At 49.0% G+C, this 14,329-nt stretch overlaps 1 protein-coding gene across 2 annotated transcripts in view; it reads right to left on the bottom strand.

Moving 5' to 3' along the window:
• The window catches only part of CHKA (choline kinase alpha), a 62,259-nt gene extending 49,804 nt beyond the window's left edge, over positions 1 to 12,455 (bottom strand). For both annotated transcript variants that reach the window (XM_055580641.1, XM_055580642.1), the window contains exon 1: positions 11,868 to 12,455. In XM_055580641.1, coding sequence (XP_055436616.1) covers positions 11,868 to 12,211 — 344 coding nt within the window. In that variant the 5' untranslated portion in view covers positions 12,212 to 12,455. The remainder of the gene's footprint in view (positions 1 to 11,867) is intronic.
• Between the last annotated feature and the right edge of the window lie 1,874 nt (positions 12,456 to 14,329).

Here is a 14,329-nt window from a genome sequence, read left to right as displayed (position 1 = left end):
AGGCTACTGTGTCCCCATGAACTTGACTCCTCTGGGGAACTCACAGCAGTGGTGTCAGGCAATATTTGTCTTTTGGGGACTGGCTTATTTCACTTAGCATAATGTCTTCCAGGTTCACCATGCTGCAACATTTCAGCATCTCCTTTTTATCAAAGCTGGATAATATCTGATTGTATGTATATGCCACACTCTTCTCATCCATTCATCCATCAAAAACATCTATATATTTTTAAACACTTGTAAAAAGAGTCAGCTTAAATAATGAGAAACCCAAGACACTATCTGCTCCAGGGAAGCCTTTAATACAAAGGCTTTCACCTGCTAAACTGCAGTGGTTAGTTTCTGGCCTGCACCAAACCAACTGCACTCTGTTGAAAACCAAAAAGTGACTGAAACCTCTGCAAACTGTCCACAAGTAACATGGTGCAAAACCCAACACGCACAGGACTTGGCCTCCCTGAGGCTCAGAGCCTGCACCCAGGAGCTGCAAGAGCACCACTGAAAAGTCAAGAGGCCCTCACTCATGGTCCAATAGTTAAGACTCCATGCTTCCACTGCAGAGGGCACAAGTTCGATCCCTGGTTGGGGAACTAAGATCCCACATGCTGCACGGTGTGGCCAAAAGAAAAAAATGAAATAAAATTATAAAGAATAAAATAAGTCAAGATGACTAGAAAAAAGTTAACATCATAACCAATACCTAAGCAGAAAAAAGTATCCTTAAGTCCATAGGGCTGTAAGCAGGGAAGATGGAAGACAGGATAATATGGAAACATATTTGGATAATATCTAAGTTTCTGAACATCTAAATATCTAAATTCCTAAATACCTGAATTTAGAACACAAACAAGGGGGGAAAAAGTGCATTTTTGAAAAATTTCTTCAAACCATCTAAAATTCAACGTGAACCAACCACAGCTCAGGGGGAAAAACCACCTCAGCTCAGTGACAGCACAGCTGTGCCGTCATTGGGGGCAGGCGCCTGAGCGCCCAGCCCTCTCGGCACCGAGTCTGCGGGCACAGTTAAGGCAGAGGCTTGGTCCCAGGTGGGCCGCTGGCTCTGCAGATGGCTGCGGGGCCTTCAGCACGTTGCTCGGGAGAACAGTGTAACGGTGTCTAGTGCGGGATGAAGTCACTTTGTTCGGGAGAACAGTGTGACGGTGTCTAGCGCGAGATGACGTCACGTTGCTGGGGAGAAGTGTAACGGTGTCTAGTGCGGGATGACGTCACGTTGCTCGGGAGAACAGCATGACGGTGTCTAGCGCGGGGATGACGTCACGTTGCTCGGGTGAACAGCGTGACGCTGTCTAGCGTGGGATGACGTCACGTTGCTCGGGAGAACAGTGTAACGATGTCTAGTGTGGGATGACGTCACGTTGCTTGGGAGAACAGTGTGACTGTGTCTAGTGCGGGATGACGTCACATTGCTCGGGAGAACAGTGTAACAACGTCTAGTGCCGAATGACGCCGGTTGGTTACCATCACCACCAACTGCAAAGCAAAGGTTAATTTTTTTTTTTTTTGGCCACACTGCATGGCATGCGGGATCTTGGTTCACTGACCAGGGATAGAACCCGTGTCCCCTGCAGTGGAAGTGCCAAAAGTTCATTTATTAAGGGTGTGCCGGGTGGAGAAAGCTCTGTCTTCAGTCCTCTACTCCAGGCTGCACAGTCCTCAGCCCCATCGCTATTGGGGGCACAAGAGGAGAGGGCTGCGCTGTGCACTGCAGGGCATCCAGCAGTGTCCCTGCCCTCTACCAGGATCACCATCAGGTGCCAGGGTCACCACCACCAAGAAACCATGACAATCAAAAGGTGTCCAGACATGACTAGGTGTCCCTCAGAAAGTATTTTGAAGATACCCATTTCAAGCCACCAACCCGAGCATCCTTGGGACACAACCCGCTTCTGCCTTCTCTTCCCACCTGCAAGGTCCTTCCACCTTTCAGAGTGAATTCAAGGATGCTCTCCCTTTCTCCACAAAGAACCCACATGCCTTCCAGCCCACCCAGGCCTCCCAGGCCTTACATTTTATGATTGTTTCAGCACCAGCCCCTGGACTGCTGTGACACGGCTGCTGCTGCTGCGTCGCTCAGGCGTGTCCCACTCTGTGCGACCCCAGAGACGGCAGCCCACCAGGCTCCCCCGTCCCTGGGAGTCTCCAGGCAAGAACACTGGAGTGGGTTGCCATTTCCTTCTCCAGTGCATGAAACTGAAAAGTGAAAGTGAAGTCGCTCAGTCGTGTCTGACTCATAGCGACCCCAGGGACTGCAGCCCACCAGGCTCCTCTGTCCATGGGATTCTCCAGACAAGAGTACTGGAGTGGGGTGCCATAAGGGCTAGGCGCAGTGAGACGACTGAGTGTTGATGTACAGGGAGATGGCAGTCCGGCTACAGATGCACAACAGGCTGATGGAAAGCTGAAGACAACGCTGTCCTAGGGCAGTACAAGACTCCCTGCCAGTGGGCAGAGGATGCTGAGATCAGGGGGCGGTGGCCAGTCTAGGCTGGTGGTCAGGGCTCCACTGGAGAAGAAAACTGGAAAGGAGAGAATGGGCATCAGGATCAGAGCTGAGCAAGCCAGAGACTAGGCTGAAAAAAAAAAAAAAAAACAACTAAGCGATTACAACAAGGTTATATGAGACAAGGTTAATACACAAAAGTCAGTCTCCTTCCTATATATGAGTAATGAACAAGTAGAAACTGAAATTTAAAACATATTATTTACATTCAGTTCAGTTCAGTCGCTCAGTCGTATCCGACTCTGCAACCCCATGAATCGCAGCACGCCAGGCCTCCCTGTCCATCACCAACTCCCAGAGTTCACTCAGACTTACGTCCATCGAGTCAGTGATGCCATCTAGCCATCTCATCCTCTGTCGTCCCCCTCTCCTCCTGCCCCCAATCCCTCCCAGCATCAGTCTTTTCCAATGAGTCAACTCTTCACATGAGGTGGCCAAAGTACTGGAGTTTCAGCTTTAGCATCATTCCTTCCAAAGAAATCTCAGGGCTGATCTCCTTCAGAATGGACTGGTTGGATCTCCCTGCAGTCCAGGGGACTCTCAAGAGTCTTCTCCAACACCACAGTTCAAAAGCATCAATTCTTCAGCACTCAGCTTTCTTCACAGTTCAACTCTCACATCCATACATGACCACAGGAAAAACCATAGCCTTGACTAGATGAACCTTTGTTGGCAAAGTAATGTCTCAGCTTTTCAATATGCTATCTAGGTTGGTCATAACTTTTCTTCCAAGGAGTAAGCATCTTTTAATTTCATGGCTGCATTCACCATCTGCAGTGATTTTGGAGCCCCCAAAAATAAAGTCTGACACTGTTTCCACTATTTCCCCATCTATTTCCCATGAAGTGATGGGACCAGATGCCATGATCTTGGTTTTCTGAATGTTGAGCTTTAAGCCAACTTTTTCACTCTCTACTTTCACTTTCATCAAGAGGCTTTTTAGTTCCTCTTCACTTTCTGCCATAAGGGTGGTGTCATTTGCATATCTGAGGTTATTGATATTTCTCCTGGCAATCTTGATTCCAGCTTGTGCTTCTTCCAGCCCAGCGTTTCTCATGATGTACTCTGCATAGAAGTTAAATAAGCAGGGTGACAATATACAGCCTTGAGCTACTCCTTTTCCTATTTGGAACCAGTCTGTTGTTCCGTATCCAGTTCTAACTGTTGCTTCCTGACCTGCATATAGGTTTCTCAAGAGGCAGGTCAGGTGGTCTGGTATTCCCATTTCTTTCAGAATTTTCCACAGTTTATTGTGATCCACACAGTCAAAGGCTTTGGCATAGTCAATAAAGCAGAAATAGATGTTTTTCTGGAACTCTCTTGCTTTTTTGATGATCCAGCGGATGTTGGCAATTTGATCTCTGGTTCCTCTGCCTTTTCTAAAACCAGCTTGAACATCTGGAAGTTCACGGTTCACATATTGCTGAAGGCTGGCTTGGAGAATTTTGAGCACTACTTTACTAGCATGTGAGATGAGTGCAATTGTGCAATAGTTTGAGCATTCTTTGGCATTGCCTGTCTTTGGGATTGGAATGAAAACTGACCTTTTCCAGTCCTGTGGCCACTGCTGAGTTTTCCAAATTTGCTGGCATATTGAGTGCAGCATTTTCACAGCATCATCTTTCAGGATTTGAAAAAGCTCAACTGGAATTCCATCACCTCCACTAGCTTTGTTCGTAGTGATGCTTTTTAGGGCCCACTTGACTTCACATTCCAGGATGTCTGGCTCTAGGTCAGTGATCACACCATTGTGATTTTCTTTGTCGTGAAGATGGTTTTTGTACAGTTCTTCTGTGTATTCCTGCCACCTCTTCTTAATATCTTCTGCTTCTGTTAGGTCCATACCATTTCTGTCTTTTATCGAGCTCATCTTTGCATGAAATGTTCCCTTGGTATCTCCAATTTTCTTGAAGAGATCTCTAGTCTTTCCCATTCTGTTGTTTTCCTCTATTTCTTTACATTAGCACTCCCCAAAATTAAATACTGAGGTATAAACCTAATAAAATATGTACAAGATCTATATGAGGAAAACTACAAAATTCTAAAGACAGACATCAAAGAAGAACTAAATACACGGAGACATGACCCATGTGAAGAGTAAGACTCAATACTGTCAAGATGTCCATTCTTCCCTACTGGGTCTATACATTCATGTGATCCCAATAAAAATCCCACTAAGTTATATTGTGGATGTCAGTAAACTGATTCTAAAGCTATATGGAGAAGGAAAAGACCTAGAATAGTCAACTCGATATTGAAAAAAGAACAAAGTCTGAGGACTAATCCTATCAGATTTCAAGACTTACTACAAAGCTACAGTAATCAAGACACTGTGATACTGGCAAAAAAGACATACAGACCAATGGACAGCATGCAGAGCCTCGGAACAGACCCACGTGGTCGACTGATCTAGACAGAGAGCAAAAGACAAAACTGTAGAGAAAGGACAGTCCTTTCAAAAGCGGTGCTGGAACAACTGGACATCCACAAGCAAAAAAAAAGAAACCTAGGGAATTCCCTGGCGATCCAGTGGTTAGGACTCTGTGCTTTTATTGCAGGGGGCATGGGTTCGATGCCTGGCTGGGGAAGTAAGATCCCCCAAACCTTGCAGGCCAGCCAAAAGAAAAATGAACTCTAGATACCTTATATCGTCACAAAAATTAACTCAAAATAGAGTTCCCTGGTGGTCTAGTGGTTAGGATTTGACACTTTCACTGTCATGGGCCTGGGTTCAATCTCTGGTTGGGGATCTGAGATCCTGCAACGTGTGCAGTGAGGAAAAAAAAAAAAAAAAAAGAACCTCAAAATAAATGACTGACCTAAATGGAAAATGCAAAACTAGAAAATCACACTGAAGAAAATCTACAAGAGCTTGGGTATGGTGATGAGGTTTTAAATACAACTCCAAAGACAGGATCCATGAAAGACATAACTCATAAGCTGGACTTCATTCAGATTAAACAATTCTGCTCTGCAAAAGGCACTATCCAGAGAATGTGAAGACACAGCCACAAACTGCAAGAAAATATCTGCAAATGACAAATCTGATCAAGGTGGTACTTAGTCATTCAGTCGTGTGGCCCGCCAGGCTCCTCTGTCCATGGATTTCCCAGGTAAGAATACTGGAGTGGGTTGCCATTCCCTCCTCCACGGGATCTTCCCGACTCAGGGACTGAACCCACATCCCTCGTGTCTCCTGCACTGGCAGGCGGATTCTTTACCACTAGTGCCACCAGGGAAGTCCTCTGATAAAGGACTATTATCTAAAATATTCAAAGAACTCTCAAAATTCAACAATAAGAAAACAAACAACCTGACTGAAAATGGGCTAACCAAGGAAGATATACAAATGGCAAGTAAGCACATGAAAAGATGCTTCACATCACTTGTCATTAGAGAACCACAAATTAAAACCAGATCCCATTACATACCTTCTCAATGGCCCAAATCCAGAAAACTGACATCAAATGCTGATGAGGGTGTGGAGCAATTCACTGCCCCACATGCCCCCCACTCACTGCTGATGGGAATGAGAAATGGTACAGCCGCTTTGGCAGTTTCTTACATAAACATACTCTTACCATATAATCCAGCAACTGTGCTTGCTATTTACCCAAATAAACTGAAAAGTATGTCCACACAAAAACCTGTACAAGGATGTTCCTAAGAGCTGTATTCATAACTGTCAAAACTTGGAAGCAATCAAAAATATCCTTCAGTAGGCCAATGGATAAAACTGTGGTACACCCAGACCATGGGCAATGATTCAGCGCTAAGACTATCAAGCCATGAAAAGACATGGAGTAAATGTAAATATTTATCAAGTGAAAGAAGGCAATCTGAAAAGGCCATACTGCATGATTCCAACCATACAATGTTCTAGAAAAGGCAAACCTATGGAGACACTGAAAAGATCAGGGGTTGAGGGGAGGGTGGGATAAACAGAGGACACAGGACTTTGGGGGTCACGAGGCTCTTCTGTTGGAGAAGGCAATGGCACCCCACTCCAGTACTCTTGCCTGGAAAATCCCATGGATGGCGGAGCCTGGAAGGCTGCAGTCCATGGGGTCGCTAGAGTCGGACACGACTGAATGACTTCACTTTCACTTTCACTTCTCACTTTCATGCACTGGAGAAGGCAACGGCACCCCACTCCAGTGTTCTTGCCTGGAGAATCCCAGGGACGGGAGAGCCCGGTGGGCTGCCGTCTATGGGGTCGCACAGAGTCGGACACGACTGAAGCGACTTAGCAGCAGCAGCAGGCTCTTCTGTAGGATCCTACGGCGGTGGATACGATACGTCATCATGCGTCTGGCCAAACCTACAGAATGCACACCGCCAGGAGTGAACCCTAGTGTCAACTGTGGACCGTGGTGACGACGTGTCAGTGCAGGTCCACGGGCGCCACCGGGGGAGGAGAGTGACCAACAGCGATGGGGGCTGTGGGGGACGGGGAGGCAAAAAGCCAACTCTGTACTTTCTGCCCAATTCGGCTGTCAATCTAAAACTGCTCTAAAGTGTATTCTTTTTTTTTTTTTTTTTTTTTGGAAAGAAGTAAAGCCAATTAAGGGACCAAATTTTCAGTGTGTAGTAAAAACAAAGTGTAAATGAAACTTTATCTTGAAAAATGAAACAGAACCATTTATGTTTTTACATGTAACATAACGTAGATTATAAATGGAACTATGACATAAAAAGGAAACCAAGTAGGGAATTTTGGCTTAATTTTTCCAAAAACATTTATGATGGCACCATAAAGCACAACTCACTCTTTCTTTAACTCCTGCTGTAGAATTTTGCAAATACAGCTGAGGATTTTGCCAGTCTTTTTCAAGGGCCTCTCTGTCTTGATACTCAAACAATTCAATTTTGAGGCGCTCCTGGTACCATCTACCCCATCATTTCTTAACTAGCGGGCTGTGGAGGGACATGTGTGAAACTTTCAGTCCTCAAACATTTCTTTCCTCAAACTTAAAAGACATTGTGCGTCTTCTGCAAGATTAACAATTGTATTTCACAACTGTGACCGCTTCACCAACCAGCGCCGAGTGTGACAGTGTAACACCGATTCCATGGGCAGAGGTTCAAGCTGACGCTCAGCTGTCACGTCCGGGCACGGAGAAAACTCCCAAGTCGTCAGCTCATTACGGACAATTTTCATGTTCTGGTAAGTTTTATCCTTCCCTATACCACTCTTAGCTGGAGGGACTTGGGCAACCAGCAGTCTGATGACAAAGACCCCTGTCATCACATTAGAAGGACAGAAAAGAAGCCAATTTAAGCTAAAATCCAGGGGCTAAAGTCAAGCGCTTTTCTATTGCTGAAGATGTAAAGATGAACACGACCTCCCTCTAAAACTGAAAACCTCCCTCAATCTAACGCAGTTGAACGAATAAACACACAATACGTAAGTGCTGTGACACAAAGGTATCTACGCAGACAGTGCCACAGAGGAAACCTGAGCGAGGAAGAGATGAGTTCTTCTGCCTCTCTAACTTAGGCCTTGAAGGAGGTGTTTTAAAAGCAGACGCCGGGCTGCCAAGTAGAGTGTAGGAGCGAAGAAAGGCCTGGAGACGGAAAACACAAAGCTCATTCAAGAAACACAAGGTCAAGTGTAACTAGCTCAGTTAGTTGTTGCTGGTTAGGGGAAAGGAGAGATTTATAAAACAATAACAAAAAAAGAACCACTCTGAAAAAGTAAGGCTGGGGCCCAAGTGTAACACATGCAAACAAGTTTGGATTTTATTCTCCAGCTACAGAAGCCACAGTAAACTTTCAAACAAAGGAGTCGGGATATTTGAGAAATCCCTGGCAATGGTGTATTGAACTGGGGCTGAGGCAACCCACAGCACAAGCACCTCCTGTTACAGGGTCTAAGCCAGGACAGCAGAGCAGGAGCAGACGGGAGGTGTGGGCGCAGAAGCAGGTCACCAGGGTTTAGCTGCCATCGAGTGCTGACAAAGGCTTCCAGAGAGAATGAGAAGTCTGAGAAATAACCCTGGGGCACCAGCTGGCTGCTGTTAATACTCATAGTTCAAAGAAAAAGAAAAAAAAAAAGCAGAAGAATATTCCAGGGTGGGGAGGAGCAAAAGGGTTAAACGTGGGACAGACTGGCCGGACTGAGCTGAGCGAGCTCGCATAAACCGAAGGCGGACCAGCACCCAGCAGAAAGCCGGGGCTGGAGATGTGCGCCAGGAAGGCGTGGTCACCAGAACCCATAAGGGAACTGGCTGTGGAAGGCCACTGAATTTCAGCCAGGTGTATCCCTCTCCCCACTCTGAACTGTCTCTTTTGTCCATCTTTTTTTTTTTTAAACTAGGCATCACCCACTTTCTATACCCTAAAACACCTCTTTCTCCTCATTCAACTCATTCCGTAACTACATTCTTCCAGAAAACAGGACTGACACCATACCATACAACATTATTCTAAAAGGTCCACCAAGCCAATAGGAAAGCTGTGTCTTTCAAGATTATCGATTCCTGGAGAAAAGAAACAAAACATTCTTGATGAAATAAAAATTTGTATTTTAAGGCAAGACAAGAAAAATTTAAACATAAAACTTTTCTCTGCCCATTTCGGCCTCCTCCCTCTGCCTTGGAATGTTACGTTGTTAACCAGCCCTCCCCAATGGCAGAAATACCCACACAACCATTAAGATCAATTTTCCTTCTTCTGGAGCCAGCCGCAAAACTCCTCTCTCAATCCTTCCTTTCTCTCAGTCCTCCCAGGAGTCACTCACCTTGCATGTGCAGACACCTTCGGTGAACTTTAGTGCCGATATATAATTTCCCTTCAAGTATCTCATACATACATATGTCACGTTTACAATGCCAATACATCATTTCCCTTCAAGACAGCAATTGGCCCAGAAGAGACTGGGCTGCACCTAATGCGAGTTCTTAGTTTAGTCACTCGTGACCTTGTTAATGTCACTAGCTATATTACTTGCATTCTGCCTATTTTATAAGATTACTGTTTCCTACGTTACCAAATGTGTGACTAAGCCTCCAATAAAATTAACGGCCATTAGATAACTTGAAATGATTGACTAAGTATATAGCTCTGTAAAATCAATGACTATAGTAGTATAGCTCTACATGTGGGAAGAAGCAACAACAGGGAACTGTTTCTTGGAGCATAACAGACTACTAAGATACGTGGTCCAGAGGCTTTTGGTTGCTGTTCACAGGTCCTAGTCCCCTAACAGCACATCAAGGGGCCTATCAAGGAAATCCTCCCCTGACCTGGGAGTGAGCATGGCTAGCACCATGGAATTGCTCACCAAATGCCTCCTAAACCTTGGTCAAATTAAGACTGAAAGGGAAAGGACTGTAGAGAATCTTGCCCACCATCCAGTTTTATAAGCATCAAATCATTAGCCACTGCGATCACTGACTCACATACATCCCCAAAGGAATTCAGGGCAAAGATTAGGATGAGGTACTTCTTGCTCTAGGAAAAATGACCAAATTGGCCCTCAGATTGTTTCCAGGAGAAATATTTCACAAAGCTGGATTCCTGCACCTTCCCACACTGAGATCATTAACACAGATGTCTGTTCCTCCTGATTAGCAGCAACCTTCTGCTGAGACGTGTACTTGTCAGCAAGGTCGCTCTCAGCCACGTACACACAGCTCCCCACACCCCCAACAGTTCTCAGAGTTCTCAGAGACTGTCTCTGGGTTATAAGGCTCAGCCTGGCTCGAATAAAACTTCCCATTTCTTTCTTAGATTGACAACTGATTAGTTTTTTCATCGACATCCTCTAAGCTTTTAAGATTGTCAGATTTGTGCAAAACACAAAAGGTTTTGCTAATGAGTGACACTCCCCAGAAAGGGGCTACAAAAACACCTACGGCTCGATCCAGGGTGTCCACATGTTTTCAGAGGCAACAGGAGAGAGCACTGGAGTAGGCAGTGGGTTCAAGAGGCTGGGCAGCTCGCTCTAAGGTCGGCTCAGAGCCACTGACCTCAGGCAAGCCGCTGCCCCTTTACACCTTCCATTTTACAGCTGGATGATCTGAGCATCACGTGGGACAAGCCTCTCACAGAGAATTTTCAGGCCTAACTAAATGTGATAGCTTGGAAGAAAGTTTCATTTGGGGAGAAAAAAACAAAAAAACAGAACATTTAATTAGGCAATTCTTGGCCTTTCCTTTCTCTCCGACTCTCACTGCTCCTAAGCGTATCTGTAAGAAAGGCCACTGGCACAAAAAGAAAGTGAAGGTCAGTTAATTCTGCTGCATTTGCGGCTCTGGTGAAACACTGGGCACAGAAAAGGAATCAAATGACGAAAACTGGATTTCAGGATTATTGGTGCCAGCCAGCCAGCTTCTAGACACTGCACTCAACCTGGTCAAACAGTTAAAAGAAAATTAGCAGTAAAAGACCACACATTTTTAAATGTCTCAACAGTAGGAAGCCTACTAAATGGTAAGTGGTCATCTCAAAGGCACGGTATTGACAAAAACCAAATTTATGTTTTCTGGTTAAGCCTGAATACATATGTACACACACAGACACACACACACATTTCTTGTAATTTCAACTTATGATTAAGTTTTCTAAGCTTAAAAAAAGGGGGCAAAATCTTTTTACCTTTAATAGTTATTTTTAGAGCCACACATCCTAATTTTGGCTTGTCACCCACCTACATGTCTGCAAAGTTAGTGAGGAATGAACAGAAGCCACCACTTCACCGCATACAAATGTCTCTTTCAACAGGAAAGAGATCTAATCTTGGACTAGAGAAACTAAAAGCAAAAGTCACCAGGTGATTTTTTTTAAGCGGGCCACAATATCCCTCCTTCATTCAAGGCCCTAAACCCAAAGGGACTTGCTAGACATATTTCCGGCTTCCCGGGTGGCTCAGACGGTAAAGAATCCGTCTGACAATGCAGGAGACCCAGGTTCAATCCCTGGGTTGGGAAGATCCCCTGGAGGAGGGCATGGAAACCCACTTCAGTATCCTTGCCTGGAGAATCCCCATGGACTGAGGAGCCTGGTGGGCTATGGCCCATGGAATTACAAAGGGTCGGACATGACTGAGCGATCAACACTTTCAGTTCTTTCAGACGCATTTTAAGCTTCTGTACAAAGTGTACTTTGTGACTTAACAATATTGGTCTCCTTAGAAAAGACCTGTTTTCCCACGACACCGGTATGTTTTCAACAGCCTGCCTTCAGGCGGGGGGGGGGGGGGTGGCCTTGAGGGGCCGCGGGGTCCGTTTTACTGGATCTGGCCCCTAGCCGGCCGCAGAGCCCCCCGGTGGGGCCCTCGCCCCCTTCATCGGGCCCCGCCCCCGGCCGGCGTCACCTGACCGCCCGCCCCCCCGCCACCGACCTGATGACACTGATGTGGAACTGGTCCTCGCGAAGGCCCCGCCAGGCGCCGGGCAGGAACTCCTTGCACCACAGATAGGCCCTGCGCCGCGTCCGGGGCTCGGGCTGGTCGTCCGCCGGCGGCGGCGGCGGGGGCGGCGGGGGTAGGGGCAGCGGCGGCGGCGGCGGCGGGGGCAGCGCGAGCGGCGGCTGCCGCCCGCCCAGCTGCTTGGGCTCGCGGTCACTGGCGCCGTCGCGCTGCTGCCCCACACCGGGCGCCGGGGCCGCGCTGCCGCTGCCGCAGCTCAGCAGCAACCCGAGCGGCGAGGGCTCCGCCTCGCCCCCGTTGCAGAACTTGGTCTTCATGCCGGGCAGGCGGCCGAGGAGGCGCGGTCGGCCGCAGCGCGTGAAGGCGAGGCTCAGGGTCCGTCCGGACGCCCCCCTCACGGAGGCCGGGCACCGAGGCCGCTCGCCCCCTCGCTGACGGGCAGGCCCGGGGCACGGGCGGCTGGGGGCGCAGCGGGCGGGTGCGGGGCGGCGGCGCAGAGGTAGCGAGCGGCGGGCGGCGGCGGCAGCACTCGGCTGGTCCCGCTCGCCGTGGCGCTCGCTCCTATACCGCCGCCGCACGAGGAGCGCCGGTCGCGTCACAGCCCGCCCTCGAGCTCGCCGCTGATTGGCCGCCGCCCGCCGGCCCCAGCGCATCACAACCGCCTCCGCCCTCTCCACGCCGCCTTCCCATTGGCTGCGGGAACACACCGGACCCGCCCCGCCTCCCTGCCAGTCCCGGGAGCTACGGGAGAGGGAGGCGGGGCCTCGAAGGGGCGGTGCCTCAAGGGGGCGGAGCGTCGAGCAGGCTCCTGGGGTCACGAGGATGGAGAAAGCTAGTAAGCCTGCTGGGGGCTCCCCGAGAGCGGTCGGGGGCCGGGCGGCCCTTCAACTTCGGGAGAGCCAGACCTCGGCTTTGGGGGCTGAAACTTTGCTTGGATCCCCCTCGAAACCTGCAGGACAGCAGAGGCTGGAGCCTGGCAGGGGGCGGGCAGGCAGGAAGCGGGTGCCCGGAGGCCGACTTCTCTTTCCCCACGACCTTGGAGCGAGGCACCTCCTTCTGCAGCTCCGTACGTGTGTTTTTAGAACGTTTCCCGGCGCCGGCTCCGCTCTCCGCGAGGCGTGGCCACGCCCCGTCCAAGCTGGAGCGTGAGAAATTATTGTCCCCGGGTCAGAAGCCGAGGCCCCAAAGGGGGAAGACAGGTTCAAGGCCGCGCCGCCGGCCCAGCCCTCTGCAGCCTCAGTTTCCCTGTCCGTGGTGCTGAGGATGCCTGGGCCTACGGGCGCGGGGCGGGCGGGGCGGCGTCCCCGCGACCTCCCCGAACACTGGCCAAAGGTGAGTGTCGCGGGGGCTCCTGGCTTTGTGGAGGCCGCCCCGCCCGCCCCCGCACAGGAGGCAGCCCCGTGACTGTGACTAACGCACCTTTGCCCGCGGAGGTGGCGAGGGCAGGGCCCCCCCCCCACTCCATTTACCCCATGTACTGCCCCGTGTCCCTCTCTCCTCTCTCACCCCGGCGCCCCAGTCCTTTCCAAAAGTAGAGTACGGATACATTTAAAAATTATCCTCTTTTTACCCTGCGTGAGCTGGGACAAGAGTTATCCCTGGTTCCTTAGGAAATTCAGCGCCTGGCATACAGGAAATGGCTTCTGTGTAGGGATTTCACAGTCTTCGGGAAGAAAACATCTCTTCTTAGCAGTGTGTGCTTGGCTGCACTTGCTCCAAGAGGGGGGTGGGGCGGGGGGAGGGCTCACTGAACAAAGGATTATGATGAAAGGGGGCTTTTGTCAAGACAGCTGTGGAGGTGGGCCTGGACACTGAACTGGAGGGAGCTGGGAGCCGGCCCAGCACTTTGGGGAGAGGAGGAGCTGGATGTTGGGAAAGCTGAGAAGTCAAGGTCTCCAGTCAGGCCATTTAGATAAGAGGGCCAAGGACTTTGTCTAAAAATACCAGCCCTGAGAAGGTGAGGCTGTGTCTATGGTCTGCCCAGGTGACAGGCCTTTATGCCATTATCCTGTGGCAGCAGCCTGGTAATCTCACAGGAATGCTTGAAACGTGGCAGGGAGGAAGGGATACAGGAAGTGAAGGTTGGGCCTCTGTCCTTTGAGGGAACTCGGATGTCTGCTGGTTTGGGCTGTTAGAACCCATAGCTTCCTTATGGGATCACAATTCGTTGTAGGAATAAGAAATTACCTCAATAAAGGTGTTGGAAAGTTATGTCCATTACTGCTCCCGTTTAATGGATGTGGAGACTGAGTCCTGTGGAGGCTGAATGACTCAGGTAAGGACCCTTGGCCACGGTGAAGATGAAGAGCAAGGCAGGTGTCCTGGTTCCTTCATGTGAAGAGCATCATGTCTGTATGGATACAAAACTTCCCGCCCACTACAGTCTAACTAAAGTCCTGGACTTGCTCTCAATGGCCAGTCAGGGCCCACTCTTA

This window comes from Bubalus kerabau, chromosome 5 (assembly GCF_029407905.1).
Source record: "Bubalus kerabau isolate K-KA32 ecotype Philippines breed swamp buffalo chromosome 5, PCC_UOA_SB_1v2, whole genome shotgun sequence".
Lineage (NCBI taxonomy): Eukaryota > Metazoa > Chordata > Mammalia > Artiodactyla > Bovidae > Bubalus > Bubalus kerabau.
The sequence above is the reverse complement of the archived record's forward strand: the minus strand, read 5'-3'. Positions and strand labels throughout refer to the sequence as shown.